This window comes from Sphaerodactylus townsendi, linkage group LG01 (genome assembly GCF_021028975.2).
Source record: "Sphaerodactylus townsendi isolate TG3544 linkage group LG01, MPM_Stown_v2.3, whole genome shotgun sequence".
Lineage (NCBI taxonomy): Eukaryota > Metazoa > Chordata > Lepidosauria > Squamata > Sphaerodactylidae > Sphaerodactylus > Sphaerodactylus townsendi.
The window spans coordinates 93,909,591-93,923,022 of record NC_059425.1 but is presented as its reverse complement, the minus strand read 5'-3'; the positions used below and the strand labels follow the sequence as shown (position 1 = coordinate 93,923,022).

At 42.0% G+C, this 13,432-nt stretch overlaps 1 protein-coding gene across 2 annotated transcripts in view; it reads right to left on the bottom strand.

The window, feature by feature from the left end:
* Positions 1 to 13,432, bottom strand: part of PRKN (parkin RBR E3 ubiquitin protein ligase) — an 896,318-nt gene that overhangs the window by 434,729 nt on the left and 448,157 nt on the right. For both annotated transcript variants that reach the window (XM_048487681.1, XM_048487690.1), the window contains one exon: positions 11,575 to 11,690. In XM_048487681.1, coding sequence (XP_048343638.1) covers positions 11,575 to 11,690 — 116 coding nt within the window. The remainder of the gene's footprint in view (positions 1 to 11,574; positions 11,691 to 13,432) is intronic.

Here is a 13,432-nt window from a genome sequence, read left to right as displayed (position 1 = left end):
AAAAAGGTAAAATGTCTTAAAAATTGAAGGACAAAACACATAAATTCCAGTGAAGAGGTTGGTCAATAGGTTGATCATTCAGATCTGACTGTGCATAATTATATGCAGGTGAGGTACTAATAGGGTTCCTACCCTCCATTTAGGGCCTAGAGCAGGGGTCTGCAACCTACGGCTCTCCAGATGTTCATGGACTATAATTCCCATCATCCCCTGCCAGCATGGCCAATTGCTGGCAGAGGCTGATGGGAATTGTAGTCCATGAACATCTGGAGAGCTGTAGGTTGCAGACCCCTGGCCTAGAGATTTCCAATAATTACAAATAATCTCCACATAACAGAGATCTGTGCCCCTGGAGAAAATGGTTGATTTGGAGGGTAGATTGTATGATATTACACCTCACTGAGATCTTTCCCTTCCCCAAACTCCACTCTCCCCAAGCTCCACCTTCAGATCTTCAGAAATTTCCCAATCCAGAGCTGGCAACCCTAAGTGCCATGAAGTCTACCCTCATAAGCAGTCATTTCTTCCAGGGCAACTGAGCTCTGTGAGACCAGGTATTATTCCAGTAAATCTCTAGGCCAGTAAATCTCTAGTAAATCTCTAGGTCCAGAGGTTGGTAACCCTAGGTACCAATAAAACAAGTTTGAAATAGACTTTATTGGAATGGAGGCAGAAGTTCTTCAGTATGTATTGAGATGCCAGTTTTGTGTCTGGACTCGGAGTAGGAACAAACATGAAGGGGAGGGGCAGAAGTACAACATGGGCCAAATACCTGATCTATCTCTATCCAGCAGAGGCGTATCTAGGCAAACCGGAGCCCGGGGACAACATCTAAGTTTGGTGCCCCTCTGGTATGGGTGGCCACCCTTCCCCACCACGACCAAACAATGATTTTTGCACCAGCTCACAAAACACCTCCCACCCCCATACATGGCTCTCTCCCCACCAGCTCTCTTTCCTAATTTTGTCCAACCCTAAGAGGTAAGTTGTTAGTCTGAGGAACAGCTCCAAGCCAGTGCAAGGGGGTATTAAGCATGTACATTTCTCACAAATCACCCCCAGCAAAACATTTACCAAATACATGTCAGCATCATCCCTCACAAATCACCCCCTCCCACTTCCAGCAAAACATACATGGCTCTCTCCCCACTAGCTCTCTTTCCTAAATGTGTCCTCACACCAACCCTATGAGGTAGGTTGTTAGCTGCGAGACAGCTCCAAGCCAGTGCAAGTGAGTATTAAGCATGTAAATCTCTTACAAATCACGCCCAGCAAAACATTTACCAAACAAATGTCAGCATCATCTCTCACAAATCGTCTCCCCACTTCCAGCAAAACATACATGGCTCTCTCACACAGGCATAGCTAGGAAAAATGGAGCATGGGGCAAAAATCTGAGTGCCCCCCCACATGGGCGGCCACCCCCCCATCAAAAATGATTTTTTTGCACCAGGTCATCTCAAAGTCACCATCACATTATAGAACATGCCCCAACTCACAAATGTGCACACCCAGGGCTCCCTAGTTTAAACAGCATTGAAAGTGATGGTGTTTTGGGGTGGGGTGTGGGAATCCACCCTGAAACAGCATCTCTTTTAATTTTGTTTAGACCAGAGAGCCTGGATTCTCCTTTTAAATCCACCTTAAAGGGAGACTCTGGGCTCCCTAGTTGAAACAACATTGAAAGTGATGCTGTTTCAGGGTGGATTCCCCCCCAAAAATAAACAACGTTTAATGTTGTTTAGACTAGAGAGCCCAGGTTCTCCTTTTAAATCCACCTTAAAGGCAGAATCTGGGCTCCCTAGTTTAAACAACAATGAAAATGATGATGTTTCAGGGTAGATTCCCCACCCACCCTCCAAACAGCATCACTTTCAATGTTGGTTGTTGTGGGTTTTCCAGGCTGCCTGACTGTGGTCTGGTAGATCTTGTTCCTAACATTTTGCCTGCATCTGGGGCTGGCATTTTCAGAGGTGTATCACAGAGGTAACTGTGTCCAGACTTCTCTTATAACTCACAATGGGAGATGGGCTGCTTCCTTTGGGGGTCCATAGTTTTGGACTCCCTGAACAAATATTCACCAAACCGGGATGGTATCAGCAGGAGACTATCCTGATGATACCACCCAGGTTTAGTGAAGCTTGGTTCAGGGGGTCCAAAACTATGGACCCTCAAAAGGGTAGTCCCATCTACTATTAGTTCCCATTGGAAACAATGGGGGATGGGGTGCTCCCTTTGGGGGTCAATAATTTCTGGCTGGCAGGAGTGTCACTTGATGATATCCTGAAATTTTGGTGCTGCTAACCTAAAAACTGCACCCCCTGATGCCCAAAAAGTAAAAAAACCCCACTAAAATACAAAGAAAACACAAACGAACCTGAAATTTTTGCGGCTCCCCATGTGACCAAATGGGGGGGCAACCGGGGACATGGGGTATCCCGTGTCCCTAGGCAAATACGCCTCTGCTATCCAGTGGTGGGATTCATATACTTTAACAACTGGTTGTTTACAAGCACCATTTTAATAAACGATTCTGCCAAAGTGGTGCGAACCTGCTGAATCCCACCACTGCCTCTATCCCCCTTCTTTTAAACATGCATTTTGGATTAAATTGGAGCCTAACCATCAGATCCGTTCTCCACACCACCTCTGATATATAGCTGCCCAGTGCATAGCTGACCAGGGGGTGGGCAGCAGAAAGCTGGGTGCCAATCTCACTTCTCCTGTCTTTTTGGTACCACAACAATTTTTCTTCTTAAGCACTGAGAGCCAAAGCCTTTTCTTACAGACCTGTTAAGATCTTGTCAGCATACTGAGAAGGCACCTCTCTGAGACTTTTTCTTAGCATTCTACATTTTCCTTAGAGTTCTCCTATCAAACTCGCTGACATTCTTCACTCCTTACAGACTCAAAATGTAACATGACTCACAGCTTGAAATTATACAGAGTTGGGAAATTTTTTTTTATCTGTTTAGTCCTTTGTCTTTGAGATTTCACTTCTGGTTGGGAGGGAGGCTTGTAAGTCAGTGAAAAAAAAGGATTCCTAGGTTGAGACAAGACAGAAAAAGTGACTCTTTTGGTTATTTATAAATTTCTAATTGGATAATTTTTTTAAATCCTTTATTCTTTCTCTACCATGTTCAGGCTAATGATAACTGGGCTTGCTCAGTTTAAAAACATGCCAGCTTGATCAAGTAGCAAAAAACTCAATTTCCTAGGAATTTTTCCTTTCTGATAAATAAGGGCAAGCCCTATATATCTTTTATCCCTGTGCATCTGTTAGAATGCTAAAAATAACAGCAGGAATGATAGTCTACCTGTTCATGAAAGATAACGTGAAGCACTTGTACTCTGCCCATATTATTTTTATACTGCTTAACTCTGTTGTGATTTTAGAGTCTGCTTTACAGGCGCTTGGGGCTATGCCTAGGCCTTTTGATGCTTTTTATTCATTATTTACTGTGGATCTTCCTTTCAGGACTATATAGCTTCATATTTGTTTTAGATTCCTGCTGTTTTGTTGAACCTGCTCTTAAAATATCAGCCTATCACATTGAAAGTACACCAGAAAATATGTGCACATGTTTACAGTTGCCAGTATCCTTTCTGGGGCAGCTTAGCAGGACATATTGAAAAAATATTGCACTTCACAGTTTACTGACTCTTAGCACAACAGCAACAGCTTTTGCCTCTGCATAATTACATCCAAACTGAACATCAAATAATGCAAACAAATTATACACTTACCGGCAATGCAAATTTTAAACCTGCCAACAGACCTGCATTCTCCCTTCAAGCTGTGTCTTGCCTGTGCATTATCAATAGCCTGATGTTGACATTTACTAGCAATGTACCTTCCATAACTAAACAGACATTCTGCCTCCTAGAGGTCACAGTCCATGGTGAGTGTACCCTCCAACATTCTCTTTTCTTTAGCACATCCAACACACATCTCAACAAAGGGTGGGGGGAAGCAACACTTACAACACCCTTATCCTTTTCTGCCCAGCCTTTCACCCACCCTCTAATTACTGAGCCTGTCTTCCCAGACTGCCTTGGGGCAATGCTTAATTATGGATGTCTGGACACATGGTGAGGCCTGGCTCATCCCCATTTTCTGAGCCAATGGCCCTCCCTCATGCTTTCCTCCCTCATCAGCCTAACCTGAGGCTTCAAAACAATCTCCTGCAAGCTGGTGTTGATCCCAAGAAGTCACTACCCTTGGTATTTGCCTATCTCCTGCGTAAGGTTGCCAACTCCAGGTTAGGAAGTACTTGGACATTTTGGTGGTGGAACCTAAGGAGAGCAGGGACTGAGAGGGGAGGACTTCAGTGCAATATAATACCATACAGTCCATCTTCCAAAGTGGCATATAGTGCCCCAACAGGATTTTCTCCAGCTGAACTGATCTCTGACACCTGGAGACAGGTTGTAATAGTGGGAGATCATCAGCCACCACCCAGCCAATGGTTATGGGCAACCATACTCCTGCTCTAGCCTACTCCAGCCCCCTTGGCCTGTAAGCTGCCGGGTAAGTGTCTGAGGTCTCCTTCCTACTTCCTCCCTGTGGCTGCTCTTGGCAGGTGAGACTGCCTGGGCTTAGCCTGCTGTTTCACTGCTGCTATGGCCCTCCAACTCTGTTTTGCCAGGCCATAGGGTTATGAGGAATGTTTTTCCTGCCCTGCCGACATTGCTGCAGTCCCCAGGTCTGGTTTTGATGCTAATGGTGGCCATTGGGGCAGTGGTGGGATCCAAAAATTTTAGTAACAGGTTCCCATGGTGGTGGGATTCAAACTGTGGCATAGCGCCAATGGGGCTGGGCAGGGCACAACAGGGGCATGGTTGGGCATTCCGGGGGCAGGGCATTCCTGGGCGGGGCTGTGGCAAGGACGCAGCCACTGCGCCGGTCCTTGGGCGGGAAACGAATGCACACAGGCACAGGCTGCCATGCACGCCGGTGCACCTCTTGCTAGACTGCTTCAAGTTCTGCGCGCTACTGCTGAGAGGAGGGGCGTAACTAAGGCAAAAATCACATGGCAAAATCACCAATTAGTAACCCCCTCTCGGCACACACAAATAATTAGTAACCTACTCTCGGGAACCTGTGAGAACCTGCTGGATCCCACCTCTGCATGGGGGACTCCTCCCATCCTCATGTTGCCCCTAGAACTGCTGGTAAGGGCCTGAAGAACTATTTTCCTTAGATTTGAGAGGGATGAGTGGTAAAAATCCATGATAATATTGTGTGAATTGAATACTAATAGAATTACACCTGAAATTTTGTTTTCTATGTAAGCCAATGGAAATGACAATTAGATTGATTTCCTAATACAACTAACATTAATTCAAAGATTTAACATCTCAACAGAATTTTTTAAATCAACCAAGAACTGAATCAGAATCAGGCCCATTTAAACAACTTTTTTGCACCAGAAACTATAACTACAGCTGGATAGATCCTTCTTGTTCTGTTTCATAGTGTTATGGTATGTGAAAAACATGGTTCATCTACAAGGCAGCAGATAGCTGAGTCAGCAACGAAGGAGACAGAGAGTCTGGAGCAACTTGTGATAGTCGACCTTTAACATGATTAGTGCAAGAGACTGTGACTTTATTCCTATGGAAGTCTGTTGCTGGGCAAAGTAGTAGCTTGAACGTTATAAAGCTGTGAATAGAACTCTGTATGTATCTTTAGGCTTCTTACTTATCTTAGTGCTTAGTCCTGTGTAGCTTAAGAACTTTGCATATCATTTGTATAGTGCAACTATCAAGTGAAGCCTTCATGTGGAAAGAATATCTTGTGTGAAGTGTTTTATTCCTAAGAAGGGGGAAGGCTGCTGAGTGTATGAAGTTGGACTACTACACCTACTTGTCTACTATGGGTAGCTCCGCTCTACTCTGCTGATACATAGCTCATCTCCATATGTTCCATTTTGCCTCTTTCCACTAATTTATCCAAAACATCTCTGAAATGCCAATAATATGCACATAGGACTCCATTCCTTCTCAGCTTACTAAAAATTAGCCACATTTTCTACCAGCATATATTAGCTGAACTAAAGGTAAGCCTCCATTCCATATCAGATACAAGGCAGAATTTTTTTTTAACCTGGCACATACTTGATTTGCCCCCACAGGATGGAATGTTGTTTCAGCTTTACATTTTGCACAACAAATTCATACTGTTGAATTGCAATTTGACAAAATGCATAGGAGGTAATAATTATATTTATTATTTTATCTGAGTTTCCATTTTCCATTTACAGCTCACCCCTTTCCATCTGTTACAGCTCAGTTGTGACAACCCCAAAAGGTTTTCAGGGTACGGGATGTTCAGAAGTTGTTTGCCACTGCCTGCTTCTGCATAGCAAGCAGGGACTTTCTTGGTGGTCACCTATCCAAGTACTAACCACAGCCAACCCTGATTAGCTTCTGAGATCTGATGACATTGGGCTAGCCAGGTCACATCTTCCCATGCATGCGCGCACACACACACACACCCTCCTAGAACACAAGACTAACAGTTCATCTAGTCCAGTATCTTGTTTCCAACTGTGCTCTGATGGATGCCTCAGAGAATCTTACTAGGAGTGACTGCAGAAAACAGCCATTAATTGCTGACTGATCCCTAACATCTGAAAAACAAAAGCATCTGGCACACACTGCAGACCAAAGGCAGACCAGAGTTTAGTCAAGAAAACACTGAGCAAAGATGGCAATGTGGGAAGCTTAGTTACTGGAAAAGTTGGCCCTCAAGTGATGTTCAAAGAGCCAATCTTCCTAAACAAAATAGGTTCCTGTCCTCCAGAGGAGGACAATGCTTTGGACGATGACTTGATCAGTCAAAGCCAGGGAGCATCCGGAAGCTGATTAGATTAAGGTAGAATTGATGAAATCACAATTCCAGGGTTATCCCAATTCAAAGTAGGTAAAGCAAGGTAAAGGGTGTGAGGTAAGAAAGCTGGCAGGAAACCTTGACTGCATTAGACTGACGGGCATTTATCCAGCTACACATTACAATGGGAGACTGGAAGACTTGCCCAGGCAGGTTTCTTTCCTATAGGGACCACAGTACAGACTCTGGAAATGACATTCATCTTGGCCTGTATTGCTAAGGCACCTTTTAGGAGAGACAGAGCACTGCTTTCTAAAAATAGCTCCCCGCCCCCCAGTCCTACCACAGGTCTTTCTGGTAACACTCTAGAATCAGTCACTTCATTTTTAAAAAAGAAAGTCCTACAACCTTTCATCTTATCATGCAAGGCAGACACCTTAACTCTGTGATAATTTCGCTTTTCCATTCCTGCATTTTTCCCCAACTCTTCAATATTATTTTTGAGAGGCAGAGGCCAGAACTGTATTCAGTATTCCAAATGAAGGAATACCAGGAATTATGCAAGGATGTTTCCTCTTTCCTGATAATACCCAGCATAGAATAAAAGGCTACCAATCTTGATCCTCCTTGATCTCAGATTGCTAATGCCTTAGCAGACCAGGTGCTCAGGAGCAGCAGCAGCAGAAGGCCATTGCTTTCACATCCTGCATGTGAGCTCCCAAAGGCACCTGGTGGGCCACTGCGAGTAGCAGAATGCTGGACTAGATGGACTCTGGTCTGATCCAGCAGGCTAGTTCTTATGTTCTTATGTTCTTAATTTGCATTTTTAAAATAACCACTCCACCCTGAGTCAACATTTTCAGTGTTCTAGTCACCAGGACTCCAAGGGCTTTCCTTTAGCCAATCTCCATCTCAGAACCCATCAAGGCACTCTTGAAATTAGAATGTTTTTTGCCCTGATAAACATCAGTTTGCATTTTCCTTCATTTATAATTTGGTTTCCCATTGACCCTCTTCGGAGAGTCTTTTGGAGCTCCTCAAGATCCCTTTGTGTTTTCATCTGCAAACACTGCTACTTCACTGTCTGTCCCCCAGTGCCAAGTCATTTCTATCTTTCTTCTTGCATCTTCTGCTGTGGTTTTCAATAATCTCCAGCCATCTGAAGAGATCTGATTTTTAGAATCTTCCTTTCAACTTTCATATATCAATCCTCTCCTCTTTGAAAATATGCCTCTTTAAAAGTTAAATGTGTTATTCATGTAAGTTGAATTTGAGAGTTCTGCGATGTCCGTTCCCTAGTACTTCAACTACTCTTACATTCCACAGCAGATCTAAGATATCACTCAAAAAGAACTCCAGAGCCCACCCCCGTGCCTCTATGATCAACTGTTCCAGGGCACAGTCATTCATCATCTTCCAAAATTTCCAGTTTCAACATTTCCCAGTTAATTTGAAGGTAGTGCCTGTCCCACATTATTACAACAGTCTTCTTAAGCAACTCTGATTGCATCTTCGACCCTTCTTTCACCCTTAGATGGAAAGCCAGCATGGTATGGTGGTTAAGAACAGCAGACTCTAATCTAAAGAACTGAGTTCAATTTCCCATTCCTCCACATGAATCCTGAAGGTTAACTTAAACCAGTCACAGTTTCCTCAAAACTCTCTCAGCCCATATAGGCAGACAATGATAAACTAGCACTGGACATCTCTTGCCTTGAAAATCCTATGAGGTTGCCATAAGTCAGATGTAATTTCACGGCACAAACACATAAGCATACCCTTATATCACCCTAAGAACTTTTGAGAGGGACAGGGAATAGTAGACATCAAACATTAAGTTATTTTCAGCCCTGCAATTTCCAAACACACTGATTCTATAAGAAGTCTGTTTCTCCTATGCATTCTGATTTGTTAGTCTTTTCCTTCTTTCAGGTAAAGAGCAGCACCATCTATGCCTTTCCTATACTTCCTGTACAGTTTCTAAGAAGGGATGATCATATCCCACTGTTTCTCCAGGTTTCAGGCAATGCCTTCTTTTAATACTAAGCATTTAATTTGTCCCATTTTGGTTGAGAGGCTTATAGAACTGGCAATATAAACAGTGATACACATTACCCTTTTAAAATAACTTTGACATGTAATTTTTCTTATTATTATACCCTTTATATAGGAGCCATTTGTTACTGAATGCTCTTCCACAATTTCTACTCTAGCCCTTCTGTATTATATTTATTATTTATTGATTTAGTTGTATTCCACCTTTCTGTATAAAAGAACACTCAAAATGGCCAACAAATATAATACACTGCATTAAAACACAGACATAAAGGTAAGCTGTTCATTAACAAAAACACCACAAGTTTACAGGTTTGTTCATTTGACAGCTAGAGGGTGGGGCTGGGAAAATAGAAAAGCTCCATGTGCATGCACTCATAACCAACAAGAGACTGCCACTTCAGTGACATGTTGATACGTCGGTTCAACTGCATGCAATTTATTTTTAAAAAACCACATCTATGAATGATGTCCCAGGGAAGGTGGAATCCCAGAGCATCAAAAGCCGAATCCTCTGCAAAAAGTAACTGCCACAGATATCAGGAAAAACAACAAGGAAAAGTGGGGAAAGGGGAGTGAGTAATTGATCCCAAAATGCCCTGGGGAAAAAGCTTCAAAACAAAAGAACACAAACTCTGGTCGGGAGGGGTGGTGGTGGAATGAAACTGTTTGTGTGTAAATGGCCTAAGACAGCATGGCTGCTAGCAGCAGTAGATCAAATATTTTCAGTACTTTCCTCCCAGCTGTTGAGTGACACTCCAGACCCAGAGACAGCAAAAGCTATTGAAGTAATTCAGCAGACTGGGCCCAAATTGTAAAAGAGACAAGGTGACAGTTTCATAACTCTCAAATATCTGTCACGTGATAGACATCCCACTATTCTCTTCAAAACTGACTTATCTTTTAACCTATCAGAAAGACTCATTTTCTATAGCAAACAACTGTCAGTAGACAGTCAAGGAAGAATCAGCAGCACAGAAAAACAGTTTAATGAACTCTATTGTGTTGTGCCCAAGATGATGACAACATCTCTTTACATCATCTCTTTACAACATCTGTGTGTGTGTGTGCGCATGCGTGTATTTCCAGAAATCTTAACTTTTTGTAGACAAAGTGTCCCCTAATAAATTTATAACCGGTCCCCTCAATCTCCTCTGAAAACATTGTTTTTATTTGACACATGGTTCAATCTTGTAAAATGAAGGCCAGGTGGCACTGCGTTACTATAAATATTTATAGGGAATTATATGGCATCTTATCAGTTGAAAGGTGTCACCCAGATCTCTTTCCCACAAACTGCTTGTTGATGCAGTAGAAAGAGTATGCAGGAAATCCTCAGGACCATTATATCTAGCAGCAACGCCAAAACACTATATCAAACTTCTTAAGGAAACCTTGGAAAATGTCTGAGAAAAGATGAAAAAAACAGCAGAAAAAATATGTTTTGGGACTGGCAGTATTTGAACAGGAGGCCTCATTCTATATAATATTTATTCATTCATTCATTCAATTTCGGTATACAGCCCCATGTCCAAAGGGCTCTGAACCCCAAAGTAATATTCAGTACTTAGCCACTGTTTGGAAGTACTGAGATAAAGCCACTTACCTCATTTTGAGCTGACTTCCATGGGTTTCAAAGAGTACCTCTAACCTTTGATGAAATTTAGTACATTTTGCAAAAATATATGCTATCTTATAACTCTTTGTAATCATCAAAACCATTTTGGGCTGTCACACCCAAGTAGGTTAAATGGTAGCATAAGGAAAGGAGGTTGAAAACTGTGAGGAAAAAGAAGGAAAATAGTACAAAGGAGTAGTCGTAGCAGCAGTTGAACCAAAAAGAGAGCAGGGCCCAAACTAAGTGAATGTTCAGCAATGTATTTCATTTTAGTAAACTGCTCTGCTGCATGTAATATGCTATTTTGAAGCAAATGCCAAAATAGAGAATATTCAGTACAATTTAAACAGATTCCATAAATGCCTATATGTGGAAACAGATGAGATGTTGACCTTCATGTACCTTTTCTGAAGCCAAATCCATCAGCTTCATCAGGCATGAAAAGTTACTACCTGGGATGACTCTCAATATAATCACTTACACAATCATGTCAAAAAGTGAACATCAGCATGTCAAAATAAAGTGTAGAAACTTCTCCCCATTTGTACTTTCAGATAATAAGGTAACAAAGAAGGCTGACAAAAAGCCCAATATGACTACTTAAAGGTTAGATGTGATAAATTAACAAAACTTTAATACATTACAAGTGGTGAAAAAGTCCCATTAAAACCAGACATGTTTTGGCCAACAGGCCTTCCTCGGTGGTATAAATTGTTAAAATGAAGTCAAATTGTTTAAAATATGACCCATTATTCTTTAGAGAGTTCAAAAACCATTACTGTAGATTAGCCTAGTGATCTTCAAGTCGTTGATATGAGATAGAGTGTTAAGAACATTTTCCTGGGTGTAAGCCCACTGAATAAATAGAATCTAATTCTGAGTAGACCTGCCTAGGACTACTCCCATAGAATAGTAAGTTCTGCTAGAAAAATAGAAACCATGTTTTGAGAGGCCTGATTCATATTCCACAGTAAAACAAAACATTTAAAAATTAAGATTCAAATGCCACACACACACACCCATGCAAAGGTTACTGTATCGGCTGCCGTTCTTTAAAATGACTTACCGAACATCTGTACAGGTTATACATGAGATGCACCGACTATTTGTTGTAATGAGGTTCAGTGCCACAGATGTCTCGCTGTCAGAGGTTGGGTGTGCTGCACATTTAAAGTAGAATTCCTGCAGTATTAAAGGAGATAAAAGGAAGATTATGTACCTCCACTTCATGTCCTCTCTTTATCTTAGTCTAAGTGAAGTTTGAAGCAGTATATAAATCACTACTGCTGGAAAAAGAGAGAATACTCATTAGGGGTGTTTTAGAAAGAATATGTCACACTATCTTTCTGCATGGTATATATTTTGTTTGCCAAACATCCTAAGGAAGTATTACGTTTGTATACCATAGATCCTGTGCCATTCTTTTTTGTTGCTGTTGTGGGATGTGTGTGTGTGTGGAGGGGGGGTTATATATAGAAACACAAAGGCTATTATTCTGGCACCACCATGAGTGATCTATATCTGGAAATTTCATTCTACAGGTGCATTTGCCAGAAACCCGCTATTGGGATGAGAGATTTGGTCATATCTATGCCCTCATTGAAATAAAACCTTGGACGAGTCTGGCCGATTCTGCACAGGGCAAATATAACAGGTACAGGGCGCAATACAAACCATTTTTTGTGGGGGGGGGGCTTCACACAAGTCCCATCCCCCCAACGAGCTTGCCCTGTTTTATTTCCCTCAACCCAGGATTTTTGAAAATCCCTAAACCAGCAATTCTTTTGCAAAATCCCGGGTTGCAGCTGCTCCTGCAAGAACAGCCAGGCAGGAGGCAATTTATTTCCCTCCCTTCCACTGCACTGTCCACCATCAAGGAGAAACCGCCTTCCTGTCATTCTGTGTAGGTTGCCCAGCACATTGTGTGCAGACTCTCTGAGGGCCCCTCAGGGTACAAAGGCCCCCCAAGCTTGTTTTCTCCCCATGGCAGCGAGTATGACCAACCTAAAGCAACACTTTAATTATTGCCCTGCCATTGCAGGCATGTCCCTTTTTCTTCTTTTACTTTTGCATTTTGCACATGCACAGCTACGCTGGTCCAGCCAATCGTAATGTGGGATGATCAGCATGGCTGTGAGGATTCATTTCTGTATGCCTGCACAGTTACGCATGTGTTCCAGGAAATTAAAAAAAGAGAGAAGCATCTCCATGCAAAGTTACCCGGAATGTTTCCACGGGTTCCAATAACTGCCTGCATGGCATGCATGTGAATAGGAAAAAGGGAAACGGGTTCCTTATAATGGCTGCAACCCATTATACATTTGGTGTTGGAATCTACCTCTGTTAGGGTGAGGTCGGACTATATCCAAATGAGCTTAAGTTCCCTAAGGTCTAGATAAAGGATGTTTTTCATATATAACAATATATTTAAATATGTTTATATTAGGGCTTATTTGTCATTTTGAACTCTGTTATGGAGAGACATGCCTCATATTGTTTCACATTTAAATTGCTTTTTTTTGTAACAAAAATCATAGAAGCAGTGCCTGGGAAAGGGTGAATGTGTACATTTTGCTAAGAAAAGTGAATATAATAGTGCACAACAGTGTTAAGTAATTAAGCAAAGCCAGAAGATATACAACTCTTTCCCTTTTCATTATTTTATGAGTAACATGGTACAGCACTGACCTCAACAGCAAAAATATATTTAAACTCTGACAAGGTCAAGATGCTGTGGTATAATCTCATAATGAAATAGGGAGAATGAAACTAAACTGTGCAAACATGAAGTGAAATGTGGAATGTCAAAAGGTCAACAGACAAGAAATTTGTATGACCATTTTATAAGTACTGCAGAGGGGGGAAAAACAACATTTATTTCCCAAGAGAGGGTGTTGAAATGACCACAGGAACATGGCAACAGA